This window comes from Hemicordylus capensis, chromosome 3 (genome assembly GCF_027244095.1).
Source record: "Hemicordylus capensis ecotype Gifberg chromosome 3, rHemCap1.1.pri, whole genome shotgun sequence".
NCBI lineage: Eukaryota > Metazoa > Chordata > Lepidosauria > Squamata > Cordylidae > Hemicordylus > Hemicordylus capensis.
Genome location: NC_069659.1, coordinates 303,413,780 through 303,431,899, shown reverse-complemented (window position 1 = coordinate 303,431,899; position 18,120 = coordinate 303,413,780). Strand labels below are relative to the sequence as shown.

The following is an 18,120-nucleotide window of genomic DNA, read 5'->3' as shown; positions in this document are numbered from 1 at the left end:
ACTGTATAGCCATAACGTTTTAGGTAACACAAATACAGACCAGATAGTACTATCATACAGTACTACCCTGAATACACTTCTTCTCATGTTTACTTGGGCTGGGTCCCTCTCTCATTACCAAAGAAAAACAGATGTGCAAGAATAGTTTGGAACCCTCAATCAAAATACAATATTTTGTAGGGGCAGGTAGCATACAAGAAACCTGAATATTAAAGCACATACAGCATTTCTCCCACAAAAGAGATATCTCCATTTCTGTTAAGAAGCCATTTGAGTAACAGAAGTTTCCTTATCTGTTTTATGGCTGTAAACACATGAGAAAGGTTAGGGTCTCTGTGCTCAGGTATTAAAGGTTATCAGCCCACACAAATGTATATTCACCATTTGATTATCTTTTCCTGAATAGCCTAGAGATTAGTGATTCTACTCCCTTCACAGAACCAGCCCTTTGCTCATTCTCTCCTCCCATTTTGTTACTTGCCCTTTGTGCATCCCTTCCTCTTTCACCCTTCTTTTCAAAGAGCAAATAGAGAAAGGAATTAGAGCCATTGTTTGCAGCTTCCCCTGCAAGATTCTCACATTACTTATAAAAAAAGCCACTCCCTGCCCCTTTCACTGTGTTAGCAGGGATATGGGATAAGGGGGGGTGGAGTTGTGGGCCTGGTCTGAGAGATGGGCATGCAGGCTGCCATTTTAGTCCCACAGCACATGACACTGGCAGACCAATCACATGCAAGGAGCTGCTGAATATGCAGTTGGCTCCATTGCTCTGTCTTTCAGTTGCTGAAAGGAATCCCTGGACTCAGTGAGGGATATTCTGGTCGCCATTGGGGCCAAGTAGGAATTGTTTGGTTAATTCAATTGGCTAATATTGGGGCCTTTTTGTGCCTACTTCTCACTGATTTTGTTAAGGCAGTCCCTGGGGTTAATTGGTCACTTTGCAGATGAGTGCAGGTCAGAATAGGTTAATTTACATTGATGTTGGACTGGGGGGCCATTTGGTGATCTCACAACTCTCAGGCTGGATCTGTTCCCACTCTGATGCATGCCAGCGAACATCGCTCAGTGCTTCGCAACCTGGACTGAGGTGGGCTGGCATGCATCCCCTCGACAGAGGTGACCTCGTAGTAGAGAAAAGGTTCGGACTAGGTACCGAGCCAAATCAAAGCCCAGCCCTTCACCCCCCTGTGGGCATACATCCTATGAGACTGACCGACATAAGGGACACCTGCACTTTAGTTAAGATTCTTTGTTGCAGGTTTCAATAAATATTCAATAAAGTGGCCCTAGTTTTTTCCAACTACGTGTGTCCTGTCATTATTTGGGCCTGGGTTTGCAAAGGACAATGTTCACACAAGTATAATATGCTATGCAAAGTATATTCACTGACTTTATAAATTATTCCAAATAAATTATCTTAATACTTAATCCTTATGGAACACTCCGCTTCCTGAAATTTGTAATGCCCCTTCTCTTCTGTCCTTTAAGAAACTCCTGAAAACCTATTTATTTTGCCAAACTTTCAATCTTTAAAGTGTGGGGGGGCGTCTTTTTCTTTTTTCCTTTTCTTTTCCCCCCACTTCTTCTTTTGTATTCATTGTTGTTTTAATTTATGTAAGCCACCTCAAGTCTAAGGAAGTCAGGTGGTCAATAAATTTGCTAAATAAATAAATAAATAATGCAGGGAAAGTGACATAATCTTAAATCTGCTCTCAAATCGTCCAATAACCTCTCAAATAAACAAGGTAACATGTAAGTGTGCGCCAACTGCATTGCCTTATAATATGCTGCTATAATTATTGCAACACAGGTGTGACTGATGAAGGATAACAACTAGGAACTTTGTGCTCTCTGAAGGTTCCCCCCCCCCTCAAAAAAAAGGTTAAGTATATTACAATTCCTAATTCTATTCAGGTGTTTGAGATCAGCTAAGTGCAGCTTCACATCCTAAAGGCATTTTCACATGATACACTGAAGGCAGCAAGGCAAAACATTATCTCACCTGCTGCTGCTCTTCTACAAGTAGAACCACACACTTGTTCTGTGAGGGGCAGTAAGTAAAGAAGCAACCATCAAATCAAAAAAGAGAAGTCATCTTAATGACTTGCTACTTCTACTGATATTTTTAAGCTGCTTTGAAAGCTTTGTCAGTTAAAGGATGAGGTAAATAATCAGGTAAAAGTGCTGAAATGGAGAAATTAGGATACCAACCAGCAGCCACACTGGGACTGAGCATGTTCAGCTGGATCTGTATTGGTGGTGTCATCACATTTGTTCAGTCAACAAACAAATAAAGCACAGCCAGCACCTGATTGCATTTGATCACAGTAACATTATAATAAAATGTACTATAGGGTAGCAGATATAAGACTTGTTTTTGTTTTTTTTTTAAAGAAAAGTTCTGGCTTTTTAAGCTAATAAATCAGAGAGTCGTCAGCAGTACAGTGCAAACAAAAAATGCTCAGTCTCAGTATGGTTATTTGTTCTAATTTCTCAATTCAAAGTGTACCCACTTATTCTTACTTGAATAAGAGGCATGTATAGCCTCATAGCTGTCCAGTTGTCATTAAAATGTTGATAAATACAACTACATAACATTCCAACATTTTGTTTTATTGTTTACACTTATCATTCTACCCCGTATGCCGCAGGCTAGAAGAAATGTTACAGAAAGAGATAGAGACAAAGTAGCCCAGAAAAGCATGGTAAGTGCTTTTTAAGCACATCCTGTCTCCCACTTTCTAGGAGTTGTCTTCTAATCCTGAAACATGAGGTACCTTGCCACTAATGATTCACACCACCCAATACTTGGAGCCCAAATAAGACAAGCATGAGATAGACGCAGTAACCCCCAGTTGTTGCCAGACAATTTTTTTTTTTACACATCCTCTCTTGTGGTGAAAAAAATCACTTGCCAAATCATGCATCTCTAATACTGAGTGGAGGATTTTGACCCACAAGTCTGCTATGCACTACACCCTCCCTAGTGTTCAATGGGATGAGCTATAAAATCCAGTCCCTATCAAGAGATCATGTGATACTCTTGGGATCTGAGAAATGAAGAAGACCTTCCACTGAGTAGGGATGTTCACAAATCATGATTCATAGCATGATTTGAAACTCATCCCCAGCACCTTTAAAATGGAGGAGAGCAGGTACATACTTGCTCCTTCACCAATTCCTGAATTGGCAGCACTCCTCCCAGCTATCTGCATGCACTGGTGGCACTCTCCCCCAGCTACCCTTGCACGACACCGGCAAACACACGGCTGCGCATGCGTGCTGGCCATTTGCATGGTTAGCGCGGTCAGCATGGTTAGAACTACACATATACCTTACATATCTAAATCTGCTCACAAACAATAGATTCCCAATACAATCTCAAAACTGCTAGGTGAAACCAGCTGGAAATCAGCCTCAACTATATTTTAGAGGCAACTATCACAAAAAGTATAGGTTAAGAAATATTTCCATTAATGCAGGAAAAGATAAGCATTGTTGAACACATCCATGTTCATTTTCTTTCTGGCCCAAGCAGGCTGGTGTACTTAAGTTGCAACAGGAACAATTTGCACAAGAGAGAGACTATAAAAATCTCATCAGAAGCAAACACAACAAAATCTAGCTGGGGGCAGTGGGGGTGGGGATCAGTGGTTGATTTTCATCCAGGCCAGTTCTCATTATCATAAAGATTATAGTTTCCTAAAAGTTCTATAACCTTAACCTGCATTAATATTTTACAGTTTAGACAATTATTTGACCAATAAGGGGGAAACAAGGTACACTTCCAGTCAGTTTACTACAAAACATTATCCATTTCCATAATACATTTCTTATTCAGAACATTAATAGCATTTGGCATTAAGGGTAGCCATTTCAGATTGCCCCTCTGCTGGGCTCGCTATATTTATCCATTTTCTTAATATAATCCTCTTAAAGCAGGAGAGAATGTCTTTGAGGCAAATAAGGCAAAATTGAGGTTACTATCCAAGAGACCTTGTATTATGTACTTTAAAGAAAAAGGGCATGGGCAAAGGCATACAGTAGTTTAAAGCAACTCAAATAAGGATTTAGCAAATATAAGTATATGTTTTTTCCAGCATCTGATACAAAATATTGTAATCTGTTTTAGGGACTAAGATATCAGGTGTTTCCTAGTATTCAGTAATTCCTATTAGAAGTTCCCTGATATATAAGCTATGCTAAAGGAGATCAAGATTCTTAGTGCAATGTCATACATTCCTGGCTTGAAAAGAGTCACTATATGACTTCCTTGTATATAAAGTACTAAGGCAATACACTTTTGTTTCTGAATGCAAGCCATGGTGTACAGCATCTTCACTTTCCAGAATCCTCATTCTATGAGACACTCAATGGACATAATCATATTACAACACACAAACATTCATGCATAAACTAGGAAGCACCTTTCTGCATATGTTCATTATTTTAAAAAACAAAAACATGAAGTCTTGCCCTTTGCATTATTTTTTATGTGCTGCTGACAGTCACATCCCATGATTCCACTAACCAAATAAGGTTCTATGTTTCTTTGATTTGGAATTATTATTTTATTTGGAAGTATCTTGTAATCAAATAGTTCTAAATAAGCCATCATGTTAGGTTTCTTAAAATCATATTACCAAGACCTAATGCACTACACTTTCTCCAGTTTCTTAGTATCCTACACTGGTGACAGCTAGCAATATCTATCATAGCAGTTTTAGATTGTGAAATGTTCAGCAGAAGATCTAATGTCAATGAAATGCCTTGTGTAGAGATTTATTATGGGACATCAAGATGAAAGAATATCATCATCATCCATTATTTATAAAGCATCTAATATGTTTTAAGGTGCCTGTAGACATCTTCTAGTTTATTGCCATGTAAGCTTTAAGCTTCTTGAGGCAGAGATTAATCTTTTAGCTTACATTACAAAGTTTCATGTATACTGAGCATTCTATATATTTGTGTTAGAACCCACAATGTTGCCTATATACTGTCAATCTCAGAAAAAACAACATCAAGGTTACATTTTCTTCCTTGCAGCTTTGTGATGGTGACCATGTACAGGCATATGGTTGCCCATACACGGAACAGTTATCTTTAATAGCCAGTCAAGGAACCAACATAGGAATCACTCCGTTATCTTCATCTTCTCCTTTTATCCCAAACCTTCTGCTTTTTTCACCACCATTTTTAAAAAAGTTGCAGATATGGCAAGCCCAGCCCTAGGATGCTTTGCTATCCTCTTTCACTAGAAACACAAAATGATATACAAAGCTATGAACAAACCAGAGCATCCCATTTCAAACTACCAGGCAAGTAGTTTTACAGCTTCATTCCAAACACTTCACATGGAAGCAATTTATAATGAAATCAGCAGAATATAGCCAGCGTGCTTTAGAATCATTGTATCTTCCAACCCCAACCCACCCACCCCTCTCTCTGTGTGTGACTTTTTTCATCAAATCTTCATCTTATAAAGCAGCATGACAAAATATGAAATCCTCATGCATATCTGTTTTCCCTGCTAATGGAAAGAAACAAAAAGCCATACAACAGGAAAAAAGGGAATAAATGCCAGGTGCTGAGATTCAACATATTTAAATGTGATATCAGGACTGAAGACTTAGTACTTCTGTTGACATCCATTTCTCATCTTCTTGTAATGTTTATAGGATGACAAGCATTAAACATCATGTAAAATTGTTCAAGTCTAAGAATGAACTTTGCAGCCCTCCAGTGGTAAAGTAGAATTTGGGATTCTTAACAGAATTCAAATGAACAGTCTTATAGCTTAAAGCAGTATTGCTCCCCAAATACAACAAAACACATGTATTTGCCAAAAGAATATGCATGGAGTGTTACTTTAGAAGACAACTGCTAGTTAAGTATATTTCAGTAAACTCTTTTCCTAAATACTGTAAACAAATTGAACCCAGTAACAGAAAGTCCAAGAAGCAGTAAACTGATTTAAGACCTTGTGCTCAAATTATGTATATTGGTGCTGGTTCTCAAAACATCATTCTGCAAGTTCCTATGAATAAATGGATATTAATTTACTTTCTTGGGTGTCACAATTAATGATGAAATGCAAGTTTTCCATCTGAAAACCTAACAATGTATTCTCTATAAGAAATCAGGATATTTTCAAAGCAGCCAAACACAGTAAAGTTCTCACCACTTCTGCTTAGCACAGAACAGTTGGTGTCCTTGAGTAAGATTCATAGCAGAAATGCAAGAAAGCCAGGAAGGGAAATCAATTATTTGTTAAGAGCCAAGGCAAACCGCACAGATGTCAAGATGAACTGCATTTTCTCTACAGAAAAAACTGCTTGCATTAAAAGAAGTTTCCTAAAGCATAAACTCAAAATAAATCTTTGAATAGTGTGTTTCATCAGGAGTTCATGAAAGTCACCTAGGTTTACCTAAGTAGTTTAACACTATAGTTTAACTAAGCAGTTTAACACTATAGTGGTTCTTAAGGTCAGGTCCACCAAATATTGCTGAACTACAACTCCCAGCATCCCCAGCCACAATAAATTGTAGTTGGGGTATGCCTGGAGTTGTAGTTCATCAACATCTGATGGACCCCTATGGTTAAGAAACAATGCTGAAGAGTCTATTATTTCTTATCCTACCCAGTTTATTCTTCCCTGACAACAGTGCTTGCTTTTGATATCATGTGGCTTCAAGGCTTATGTGAACTCTTGGCTGGCCCTGGAGGAAATGTGAAACAATTGCCACCATTCTGGCACCTACCCTTCCCCTCCGTTGTTCCCCAGGCCAGGTCATGCCTCCTCTCCCTCCCTTAGTACCCCAACTTGGGCATGCTCCATGTGGCACCACACACCAGCTGTTACTGCTGCTGCTGCAGCAGCAGCTCCTCCATATCAGTTCCCTCTCTCTCATCTTCCTTCTGTAGGGAGAAGTGGGAAGTGGTGATGTAGATGGTGAAGACTAGAGCATCTCTCTTCCAATTCCTCTCCTAGAAGGAAAAGGACTGTGGTGCAAGTCCCTGCACGGCATAAAGGAGGCTGCTGGTAGAGCCTTCTTCTTGCCCTGTGCCTCTACCAAAGAGGGAGGGAGGTTGGATCCACCACAAGAACCACCTCCACCGCCAGCATCAGTAGTGTAGGGGAGACTGCCAGCAGGGATCTGGTCGTGCATACTGTGAAAGTGGCACACGGTGAGGAGCAGGGGCTACCAGCAGTCCGTCTCTTCCCCACGCCCGCCTGTTTAAAGGCTGCAGGCATGAGGCATGTCTTGGGTGGGGGATAGGGCAAAGTAGCATTTAGCATCTCACCTCAGGGGTGCCTACAGACCTTGGGCTGCCGCTGTGGTGCATGAAATATCTTAACACCTGTCGTGTCTAGGTCTGCTTGGAATCGAGCCCCGGCTGTTTGGGCAATCGAGATAAAATTAAAAGACAGCATCTTTATGTGTTGGAGAGACACTCAGCATGTGCACACAGTTTTTTTAACTTTGCTTATGCAAAAGGAGAAGAACTGATGCAACAAGTTACTGCTGCTTAATTGCACAGAGAAGTGGGTGGGTGTATAGATTCCCCTTCAAATTTGCCCCTTGTCCAGGGTCCTGCAACAATGCCCACGCGAAACAGACTGGTCTCTCAAACATTTTGCCCCGGCGCGGCAGTCTAATCGTTTCCTTCCATCTCGTTCGCGAGTAAATTTGCAGCCAGAGGGCTGCCCTTAGCTCAGCAAAGTCATCTGTTTAAGCCACCAACAGGCAGGGCCAGAGCATCTGTCTCCGGTGAGAGATGTGTGCGCGAGATGCTTCACCTTCCCAGACACTAAATAATAACCCAATGATGGGAGCGTAGCACGCATGCCTAATTCCCCCTGCAAACTCCGACCGCTCCCCCTCGCCCTCTCCCACTCCCTCATGACGCCTCAAACTTTCGCAGGTCTCATTTCGCCGAGGTTGGCTGGACACGGAGGAAGTCCTTGGTTGCCTCCCTCTTCGCCGCGAGTTGCTCCTCCGCCCACCAACCCACACCGCCGTGTGGAGGGAGACTCCGAAAACCTGTTCGGTCCCAATGGAGGACGCAGGAAGACGGTTCCAAAATTAATGCAAACCACCCACAGCCACTCCCCACACAACACGTCTTTTTGGCACCGGAGCCTCTCGAAGACACACCAACCAAGCCCCTCCAGACACAACAAACCCCGCCTTTGCCCTCAGAGTTACCGGCAAACGAGGCGGCGGCGGCGCCCCTCACACCTGCGCGGCTTGCCTGCTCCAAAATAAATATTTTTCCCCCAAACCCCGAAACTTCCCTTACCTTTGGCAGCGAGGAGACTGCCGACCCCCAGCAGGAGCAGCGCCCACTCCCGACGCTGCCTCATCCTCTCCGCGCCCGGACAGCAGGACGACGTGCTTTATTATTATGTTTTCCCACCACAGGCGTCTCCCTGCTGAGGGCTGCGCTCCCCAGACCGCTTTTCTCTCTGGCTCGTGGCAACAGCAGAGGGAGACCAGGCCGAGGAAGAAGGAGCAAAAGCAGCCGCGGCGCGGCGTCTGCTGCTGCTATTATTATGCTTGCTGCTGCTGCTCAGTCATTCACGGGCTTTACTGCCAGGACCGGAGCAGCTCTCCAGCTTTCACCGCGGGACTGCTGCAACGTCACAGGGAGGAGATACGTGAATATTCATGAGGGAGGAGAGGAGGGAAGGGAAGACGCGCGCGGAAAAGAGGGTCCGTCTTCTGTTTGCTTCGGCACCGCGTGGAAAGCCCCCACGGAGGCGTGGGCGGGATCCTGCCCTAGACAGCGGCGTGCCAAGCCCACTCCACAATCTCTCGGGAGATGGAGCAGGGCGGTTGCATACTCCTCCTGCTTATGTCCATCCTACAGGAAAACAAGAGCAGGACTGATTTGGAGCTGGATAACACACGCGTAACTCATGACACTTGGAGCTGGTTCGGACAGTAGCAGTAGTCTTGGCAATCTCTTACACATGGCAATCTCTGCTGTGTGAGGAGGAACCTCTCAAAGTGACGATTGTCTTACATTTAGAAGGGGCAGAGCAACTGTCCCTAATCCAACCCTTCAAAGCGTCCCTGAGAACTCTTTTGGGACAGATAACCATGTTATTCTTTTTTCTGTGTAAATCACCCTGAAAATGTTTTTGTTGAAAAGCAGTACAACAATAATACATATTGATAGCAATGTAGGTGTGGTTTGCCTGATTTCTGGTTTCCTTGCATCTTTGTTTGAACAGATAAATGGTGAACACTGATTAAATCATTACCTCATTGCGGCTGAGTTGATTCCAAGTGATACAGGTGCAGAGCAGAAGATCATTGAAACTAATCCACCTTCAATAGATTCTTTATCCTCCAGTCTCAACCACATGCAGAGAGAGTTTGCTGTTCCATGCCTAATGCCCAATTTTCGCTGCTACAACACACAAATACAGAAGGTGAGCAAGTGAACAGAGGAGGAAGTGTCCACTCCTGAAAGGGACAGTCACCACCTCTCATTCATTTGCCTAAGTTCTGTCTTTCTATACTGGGAATAGGGCAGAGCACAGCATACCTATTGGAACTGGGTGCAGCAGACTTAGACTACAGCCAACAGACCCATACAATCAACTGAGGCAGCTACTTCAGATGATGGATGAGTGGGGGTACACCATGGCTGCCCTATGCCCACCAGCTTCTGGTCATCTTCCCTCCAGCACTCTCTCCCTTAGCTAGCAACAGGTTAGTGGCATGTCGCCAATACCACATCTTCTCTTCTTCTTCCCACTCCTGATATTTTAAAAAGAGGGAAGGCGAGGAGAAGAATTGAAGAGAATATGGTGGTATCCATAATCCTCATCTTTTCCACACTTCATCCTCCCATTCCATATCCCTCCTCCTCCTCCAAATACTTATATACTGCTTTTCAATACAAAGGTTCTTAAAGTGATGTACATAGAATTTTTTTAAAAAAAAAAGATGGAGGCTGTTTTTTCAGTCCTAACTCCTTGGAATGGCTGGAGATGAAGACAGTTTGAGGAGGAGATGGCAACCAGGTCAATGATCCTTGTCTCATCTCTGTTTCTTATGTAGTCAGGATGCAACAGGCTGTGGATAAAGATAGTTTGCAATGAGAAACCAGCATGAATTAAACCAAATAATATATCTGGTTTCATATAATATATTTCATTTGGTCCCCCAGACTGAAGATGTTTTGTTGAAAAAGAATGGTAAATGCCATTGTGAAAAAGTGTCCTCCAAAAGACCGATATTAGTTTAAGTGTGTTATCACTCATCAAAAGCAAGAACCCAGGAGGCCGTGCTTATTGGCCATGCCTCTCACCCCCACCACACCCCCTGCGTTCGACATCAGATGTAGGGGGTGTGACCATGGTAGCAAACAGTGCCATGTGCCCCATTTGGAAGGAAATCCCAGCCAGTGCTGCTTTCACAGCATGCCTGGGATGGCTTGTAGCTGCTTTCAGTAGCAGGGAGAGGTATGTCGCATGGGCATAGCGCCCATTGGACAAACAGGGACAAATATCCCTGGGCCAAGAGTGTCAGGGGCCCCCCAAGAGGGTCCAAGCAGACCAGACCACCCCTGCCCCGCCAACACTACACTTGCCTCGCCGCCACCCCTGCCCTTGCACCGCTCCTGCTCTTGCCCCGCCACCGCTTCTTATATTTGCCCTGTGAGGCAGTGGGCGCTGTGGGGCAAGGGCAGGGGTGGCAGTGGCCAGTGTGCCTCTCTCTCTTGCCAGCCAGCCGAACTGCTCACCTGCGCAGTTCCGACTATGGAAGCCGCATGCCCATGACGTCACGGGCATGTGACGTCAATAGTCAAACTGCACACATGCGCAGTTTGGCCCACCGGCAAGAGAGAAAGAGAGAGGCATGCAGGCCGGCTGGAGAGGAGAGGCACAGCCCAGCCACCACGCCCACCACTGTCACAGGGGCAACGATAAGAAACAGCGGTGGGGCAAGGGCAGGGGTGGCGGGGGCAGATGTTTGTTGCCCCGCTCCTTGCATCCGATGTCAGACACAGGGGGCATGGCTTGGGGTGTATGTGCACTTTGTGTGCATGACAGAGGGGGGCCCTACAAAGATTTTGTCCCTGGGCCCCCCGGGGTCTCACTATGCCACTGGCGCATGGCTCCATTTTAAAAAGGTTTCAGCAAGAGCTGGGCTCCCAGCCTGGCTGGGAATGCCTCTCCATGCTTTTGCAAGCAGGGAGAAGCCACCCTGGCCACCCTGTGAAGGCAGCACTGGTCGGAATTTCTTTCCAAACAGGGCACATGGCCCTATTTGCTAGTGTGGCCATGCCCCCTGCATCTGTTGTCTTGATATTGCTGACAGCAAAGTCCAAAGACTTGGACTTTGCTGTCAGCAATATTCGGATGATACTCAGCCCTATCTCTCTTTATCACCTGAGCACTTGAATTGGGGCGTGGGGGGGGGGGAGCTGGATGGAGTGATGGACTGGATGTGGGCTTGTAAACTGAGATTGAATCCAGACAAGATGGAGGTGCAGTTAGTCAGCAGGAGAGCCAGTCGGGATGGGAGGATTCAACTAGTTCTGGATGGAGTTGCATTCCCCTTGAAACAGCAAGTGTGCTCAGGTGAAAGTGGTGGCCAGGAATGCCTTGCACAACTTCAGCTAGTGCACCAGAAGTGCCTTTCTTGAGAAGGCATATCTGGCCACAGTTACCCTCACCTTAGTCATTTCATGGTTAGATTACTGTGATGTATTCTATGTTGGGCTGCCCTTGAAGAATATTCAGAAATTGCCACTACTGCAAAATGTGGCAGCAGGGTTGATGTCTGGAGTTGCCCACTGGGACCATATCACTCTCATTTTGAAAGAGATGGATTTATTGATTGATTTGATTTGGATTGACTGCCAATTTGTTTTTGGATGCAATTCAAGATATTGGTTTTGACCTTTAAAGCCCTTAATGGTTTGGGCCCTGGATATCTGAAGGACTGCCTGCTCCCAAAGGTTTCTGCCTGCCTGACAAGAACATTGGAGAGAGCTCTGCTCCATGTGCAAAGGAGGTTCATTGTGCATGCTGGACAGGGCCTTCTTGGTCATTGCCCCCAGACTTTGGAATGCTCTCCCAAGTAAGCATCCACTCCTAGTCTCCATTACAGTTTTTAGAAGGCAAGTAAAAACTTGGCTTTTTACCCAGGCTTTAAGATAAGTTTTTAGATAAATTATTTTCTTGTTGCTACTGTTCTGTATGCTTTTGTTTTTATGTATTTATTTTTATGTGTACCTGTTTATTTATTATTTATTATTTTATTTATTTAACACATTTTATACTGCCCAAAATGCAAGTTCTCTGGGAGGTTTACAAGACAATAAACACAACCAATAAAAAGTAACACATTTCAACAATTAAAATTTAAAACATTAAAACTATTAAAACACAATTAAAATAACATCTAATTAAAAGCCTGAGTGAACAAATGAGTTTGTTTTTATGTTGTACATGTTAAACTTTTAAATGGATTTGTAAATTTAATATTTGTATCATTTTAGTGGTTTAATTGATTTGTATTATTTTAACTATATTATAAACCACTTTGAGATTGTCTTAATGAAAAGTGAAGTACAAATTTAACATTAAATAAATACCTGAATCCAAAACTACATTTTTTCCAAGTCCTTTGATGCTAGAAATCAGAGGATTGTCTTACATTCATAGCTCTCTTCTTTTTCAGGTAAATACAGGTATAACCTGTATTTGTATAACCTGTATTCAGTGTCACCTTCTTCTTGTAGATATAAATAGACCCCTAGCCACCTAAGGGCACAGTGGGAAATGGCTTGACTAGAAAGCCCGAAGTTGCCAGTTTGAATCCCCGCTCGTATGTTTCCCATACTATGGGAAACACCTATATCAGGCAGCAGCGAAATAGGAATCTCACACTGTGCAGGAGATGGCAATGGTAAACCCCTCCAATATTCTACCAAAGGCAACCACAGGGCTCTGTGGTCACCAAGAGTCGATGCCAACTCTATGGCACACTTTACACACACACACAATATACATATATATTCTACCTTAGAACAAATTTACCTTTGCATGCCATTGATTCCATATTTAGTAGCTTTCGTCTTGTCCCTATTCTTGAACTGGGGTCCTACTAGTTGCAACAACAAAATGGGAAGAAATCTCCAAAAATTATTGCAATGAAATCCTATCACTGAACAATTTTAGGTACATGAGAAAAATGCTTTCCCATTCAATTACCCAAAGTGACATTCTCCATCTGTTTTTATCATCTTGCCCACTATACATAGTTCTAATTATCCCTCAGTACTTAATGTACTGGGGGAGATGGATGGCAAAGAGACTAGGGATGTGTGTAGAACTTGGTAGGCCATACGTATGTGTCTTTATTGAATGAAATAGCAAAAGTTCTCCAGGTGGTAGTTCTTGGCAGTCAAGGGTATCCCAAGACATTTTGCTGCACCATATGGCTGTTCTACATAGTACAAGTGTCTTTATTCCAACTACCAGCAGTAATTTGGAAACTAACCATGAGACAGAACCAGCTGAATCAGGAAAGCCAGTTGTGCAGAGAGAGGAGGCTCCTCATTTTCGGCAGAGGGGGTGTTGCCCTCCTTATTTCCAGCGGCACATTCTCGCCCCCCATTCTCTCACCAAACATATCATCTCCTCCTCTCTGTCTTTCTATGTCTCTGCCTTTCTTGATTGAATGTTGCTCTTGCATTTCTATTGCTTGCCAGTAGATAGTGCTGGCTTTGGCCTCCCCACACCCCAAATTCCTTTGTAAAACCATTTCCTCCCTCTTAGGGTGTTAAGTGGGACCCCTTGCCCCCAAATAAAACAATTACCGTACTGAGTCACTACTCAAATTGCATACTTAGTTCCTCAGCACCCATTAAATTGTGCCTTTCTTTTATTTCCCTCTCAGGGTGGGCAGGGTCTAGCCCTGCCCCCATCTAATCAGAAGCCACAATAGCTTAGAGGCACCTGTTCTGACTAATAGCCAGCAAACAAGGCCAATCCAGTCATCTGATTTCCCAGGATTCTTCCGGGCAGGCTGAGCAGACTCTTTGGAGATATTTGTGCAAAATGGGGGCACTCGGTCTGCAAGCAAATAGAGTTCAGAATAGGTAGGATTAGGCTTAGAGTTGACCTAAAGTTGTGCCGTCGAGTCGATGTCGACTCCTGGTGACCACAGAACCATGTGGTCTTCTTTGGTAAAATACTGGAGGAGTTTACCATTGCCATCTCCTGTGCAATATAAGATGATGCCCTTCAGCATCTTCCTATATTGCTGCTGCCCAATATAGGTGTTTCCCAACAGTGGGGGATTCAACCAGACTTAGAAAAACAACAACCCCAAAATTCATTAAAAATCATCTGGTTGCCCACTTGTTGGTAAGCAAGTAGCACTCATCATGACCTACCACATAACCCTCTTTGGTGTCCTTGGAGCAACCCATGGGAAATAATGAGGTGGTTTGTTTTCCCCATTGTTCCTTATGGATGAACAAATCCAAACTGGTTCAAATTGGTTCGCTGAATGGACTGGACAAGCCAGTCAGTTTGACCAAACCCTTTTGCAAACCCGTGGTCCAGTTCGAATTTGGATTCAAACCAAACTGTGGAAAACAGTTCTGTGCACACTCCTACAAGTAAATGTTGCCCAGAACTGCCGCCAATCCTATACAGTTTATTTCAGGTAAAGCCTTAATGAGCTTATTGGGGCTTACTCCCAAGTAATTGCTGTGTGCATAGGATTTCAGCCGGAGGACATATCCCAGAAATGTTTATATTGTGAGAAAGGGAGAAATAAGGCTTGCTTTTTTAAAAAAAGTATGCATGTGCATATTTGTGAGAAGAAAGGAAACTAGTGTGCTTTGTGTATAGCCAAATAGAGATGTGCAAACAGATTCGATGTCAAACAGGTTCAACATCAAAGCTGTTAAGTTCAATCATTCGATATTGAACCGAACCCCCCTGGTTCAGTTCTGAATTGTACTTATCCCCCCCACCCCGGTCATGGGGGCGGGGGGTCATGGTCTGTTGTTTTTAAAAGACCACCCCCCACAGCCTTGGAGAAATCCCCTGGAGTGGGTGAATAACTTTTAAAATAATAACAACAACAACAGATCATGAAACACCCTCCAAACTGAACCAGGGGGCTCGAGTGGGTGCAAAACCAAACTGGCCTTATCCGGGTCTAGTTCAGACTTGAACCGCACTGGGCCAGCTGGTTTTGTGCAAACCCCTATAGCCAAATACACTGTAGAGGTGTGAAACTTGTGTGTATACAGGTGCTATCTCCAAATAGATGTTCAAGACTCCAACCCCTTCCCCCCACTTCCATTGATCTTCTTAGCCTAGTTCTGCATGGTGTGGGGGAGCGGGCTGAGATTGCAAGTAGGGGGAGAAATTGAGGCAATGCTGATAGAAGAAGGGATGAAGCTACTGAGGGGAAGAAGAGGCATGGGGACTTGAAAGAGAGAGAGGGCATTGCTACTCTCCACACTGACACACACAATTAATCAGTCTAAGGGCATAATTCCTTTACTTGCAGCCAACCAAGGGGCAGATCCAGCACTAAATAGCCAGCTTCCAAGGACTGGTTTGAATGATGGAAATTTTGGTTGATCCAAGTAAACAACTTTTCAGATATGAGACAACCATGGGCTGGTGATTACCTTTCCACGTCTTTTAAAGTTAGGGTTGGACCTGCCTGCTGTTAGCCCCATCTATGGTTACCCCATCTCCCTTCCCTTCCCCTCTCCTTCTCCCCCCCCCCAGCCCTAAGAGTTAGTTGCCACTACTGAACGCAGATAACAGAGGTGTTAGATTGTAACCTGGAACCAAGGACCTCCCAAGCCACTTATCACCATATCAGAGATCCCCAAGTTGAGACTCTCAGAGACTACAACCTCTGAGTCAGATGCCAGTATTCACACTATAAAGCCTTGCTACCTCAGGATATAGTTCAGAAGTTTTGAGGCTATCCATGCCTCTGTAACAATGTGAACCTGGAAGGTAAACAAACCATAGTTTCAATAAGGGCTCAGTCGAAAGCTATAGAGTTGCGCAAATATTCAGCTTCAAAGCATCATTCAAAATCAAATCATCTGCACATTGCCCCAGACCCCATGGGGAAGCAGTGGCTCCCAAAAGACCTCCATGCAGAGCAGTTATGTGCACAGCACTGGAGAGTTCATTAAAGGGATTAACAACCATGAAAGCCCCAGTGACAGGAATGCTGGAAAATTTAGTCATGTTCTCCATTATGTTCTTTGGGAAAGTGATGGGAAGGGCTATGTTTCCCAGCACACCACATATCCTTTCCATATGCCTTCCATCGTACCTAGAACTATGAGAAACCTTCCACTGGGGCTTTTCATAGTTCCAGATCGCTCTAATGGCTCTCCTCAGTGCTGTGCACAGGATCACTCTGTGCAGTGTAAATGCTGTGAGCCGCTGCCTCCCCTTAGGGACAGGGGTGATATGCACTGACATTTCAAAGTCCAACATCAAAATTACTGAGCAATTCTAGGATTCCTTGGAACAAGGACTAGGCTTCCAGTGAGCTGTCCATAGTCCTGAAAGATCAGTATCTGACTAGTCTTGTTTGTTTGTTTGTTTGTTTGTTTGTGAGTTAGTTAGTATATTCTGACTGGCTCCTGACCTTAGGTTAGATACTGGATGCTTGTGTGTCTCCTAATGCCCCCAATTTACTGAAGTCACTTCTGTGCTTATCTGTGGGCTCCACCTTGCCAAAACCAGACACTAAAAATGCATCTCAGGATCCTTTGGAATGTTGCTGAGGAAATTGGAGCACAGCTATCAGGTCTGTGGTACATAATCAGAGAACCCTATTTTAGCAACTTCTGCAGCATCATAGATTTTGGGAAGCCCTTCAAATTGCTGCTTCCTTGTCAACCCTAATAGTACTTCTGGTTGCTTGGGCAGTCTAGCCAATGATGGATTAATTTATTTAGTACATTTATATACTGCCCCATACAAAAAAGTCCCTAGGCAGTTCACAATATAAAACCATTAAAACATTAACATATATTTTATGTTTTATTCATCATTAAATGAATAAAAGGAGACAACATGAGGAAGATTTCTCCTTTTATCACCACTACAATCTTAATTTGTGAATGTTCCTGCTCATAAGAACAGGCCTTCTGGATCAGGCCCAAGCCCAATCTAGTCCACATCCTGTTTCCCACAATGGCCCACCAGATGAAGGTGGGCCATCCTGTTTCCCACAGTGTCCCATCTGTCCTCATAGGTGGCCAAGACAGATGAAACTCATCAACCACATAAGGCAATCCACCAGGTGCTTGTTAAAATGTTTTTGCAATATGAGATGGGGAAAAGCAGGAAAAGGATGGGTAAAGTGTTGTCAAGCAGTTGGCAGGCAACAATATGAGTGGGCTCCATGTTGCTTGATGGGTTACACATTGCACGAGCCTACCCTAGTGTCTTGCTCATGAATGTAAACAAGTTTCAACAACAAAGCATACTCACTGCTGTGCATTTTGGAGATCTTTTTGGAGATTTTTTCTTCAAGAGTGCTTCTGGTATGAGTCCTGTAAAGGGACTGAACATTCAGTCTGAACATTGGAACAGAACATTCATGTGTTTTTCATGTGGTTTTTTTCCAGGGAGTAAATGTGTCCAGGGTACTAATGCTTACAGCCTTCTGCTCATAGGTCTTTCCTGTAAAATCCACATGGATGTTCAGGTTTTTCTAGTATCATGCTATCATTTCAAACCCCTTCCCAATAGGAACACCACGATGGAAGAATGAGACCAAAGCTGAGATGGAGAAAAGTTGATAATGGAGCAATTTCTGTTGGTGGTGCATAATGTGCAATGTATAGGGCTGTCATATGGAAAAGAGGACTTGCTGGAATTTCCCCTTTCTGTAGCTCTTAAAGGTACAGAAGACCTGTCCTCTTTTCCATTTGGTATCCCTAGCAATGTACAGAGTACAATGAAGGCTCTCAGTGTTGGCCTGTTCATTCATGCATAAGTGGCAGCTGAAAATGCCAACTGACTGCACTGAAAAGCATTGCATTTGAGGGGAATGTGTGATAACATGACATTTCTATCTGTG

At 43.6% G+C, this 18,120-nt stretch overlaps 1 protein-coding gene across 1 annotated transcript in view; it reads right to left on the bottom strand.

Moving 5' to 3' along the window:
* CLSTN2 (calsyntenin 2) overlaps positions 1-8,738 on the bottom strand; it is a 650,159-nt gene extending 641,421 nt beyond the window's left edge. Inside the window, exon 1 of the mRNA XM_053308474.1 lies at positions 8,309-8,738. Within this exon, the coding sequence (XP_053164449.1) occupies positions 8,309-8,372 (64 nt within the window). The 5' untranslated portion in view covers positions 8,373-8,738. The remainder of the gene's footprint in view (positions 1-8,308) is intronic.
* Positions 8,739-18,120: the final 9,382 nt, after the last annotated feature.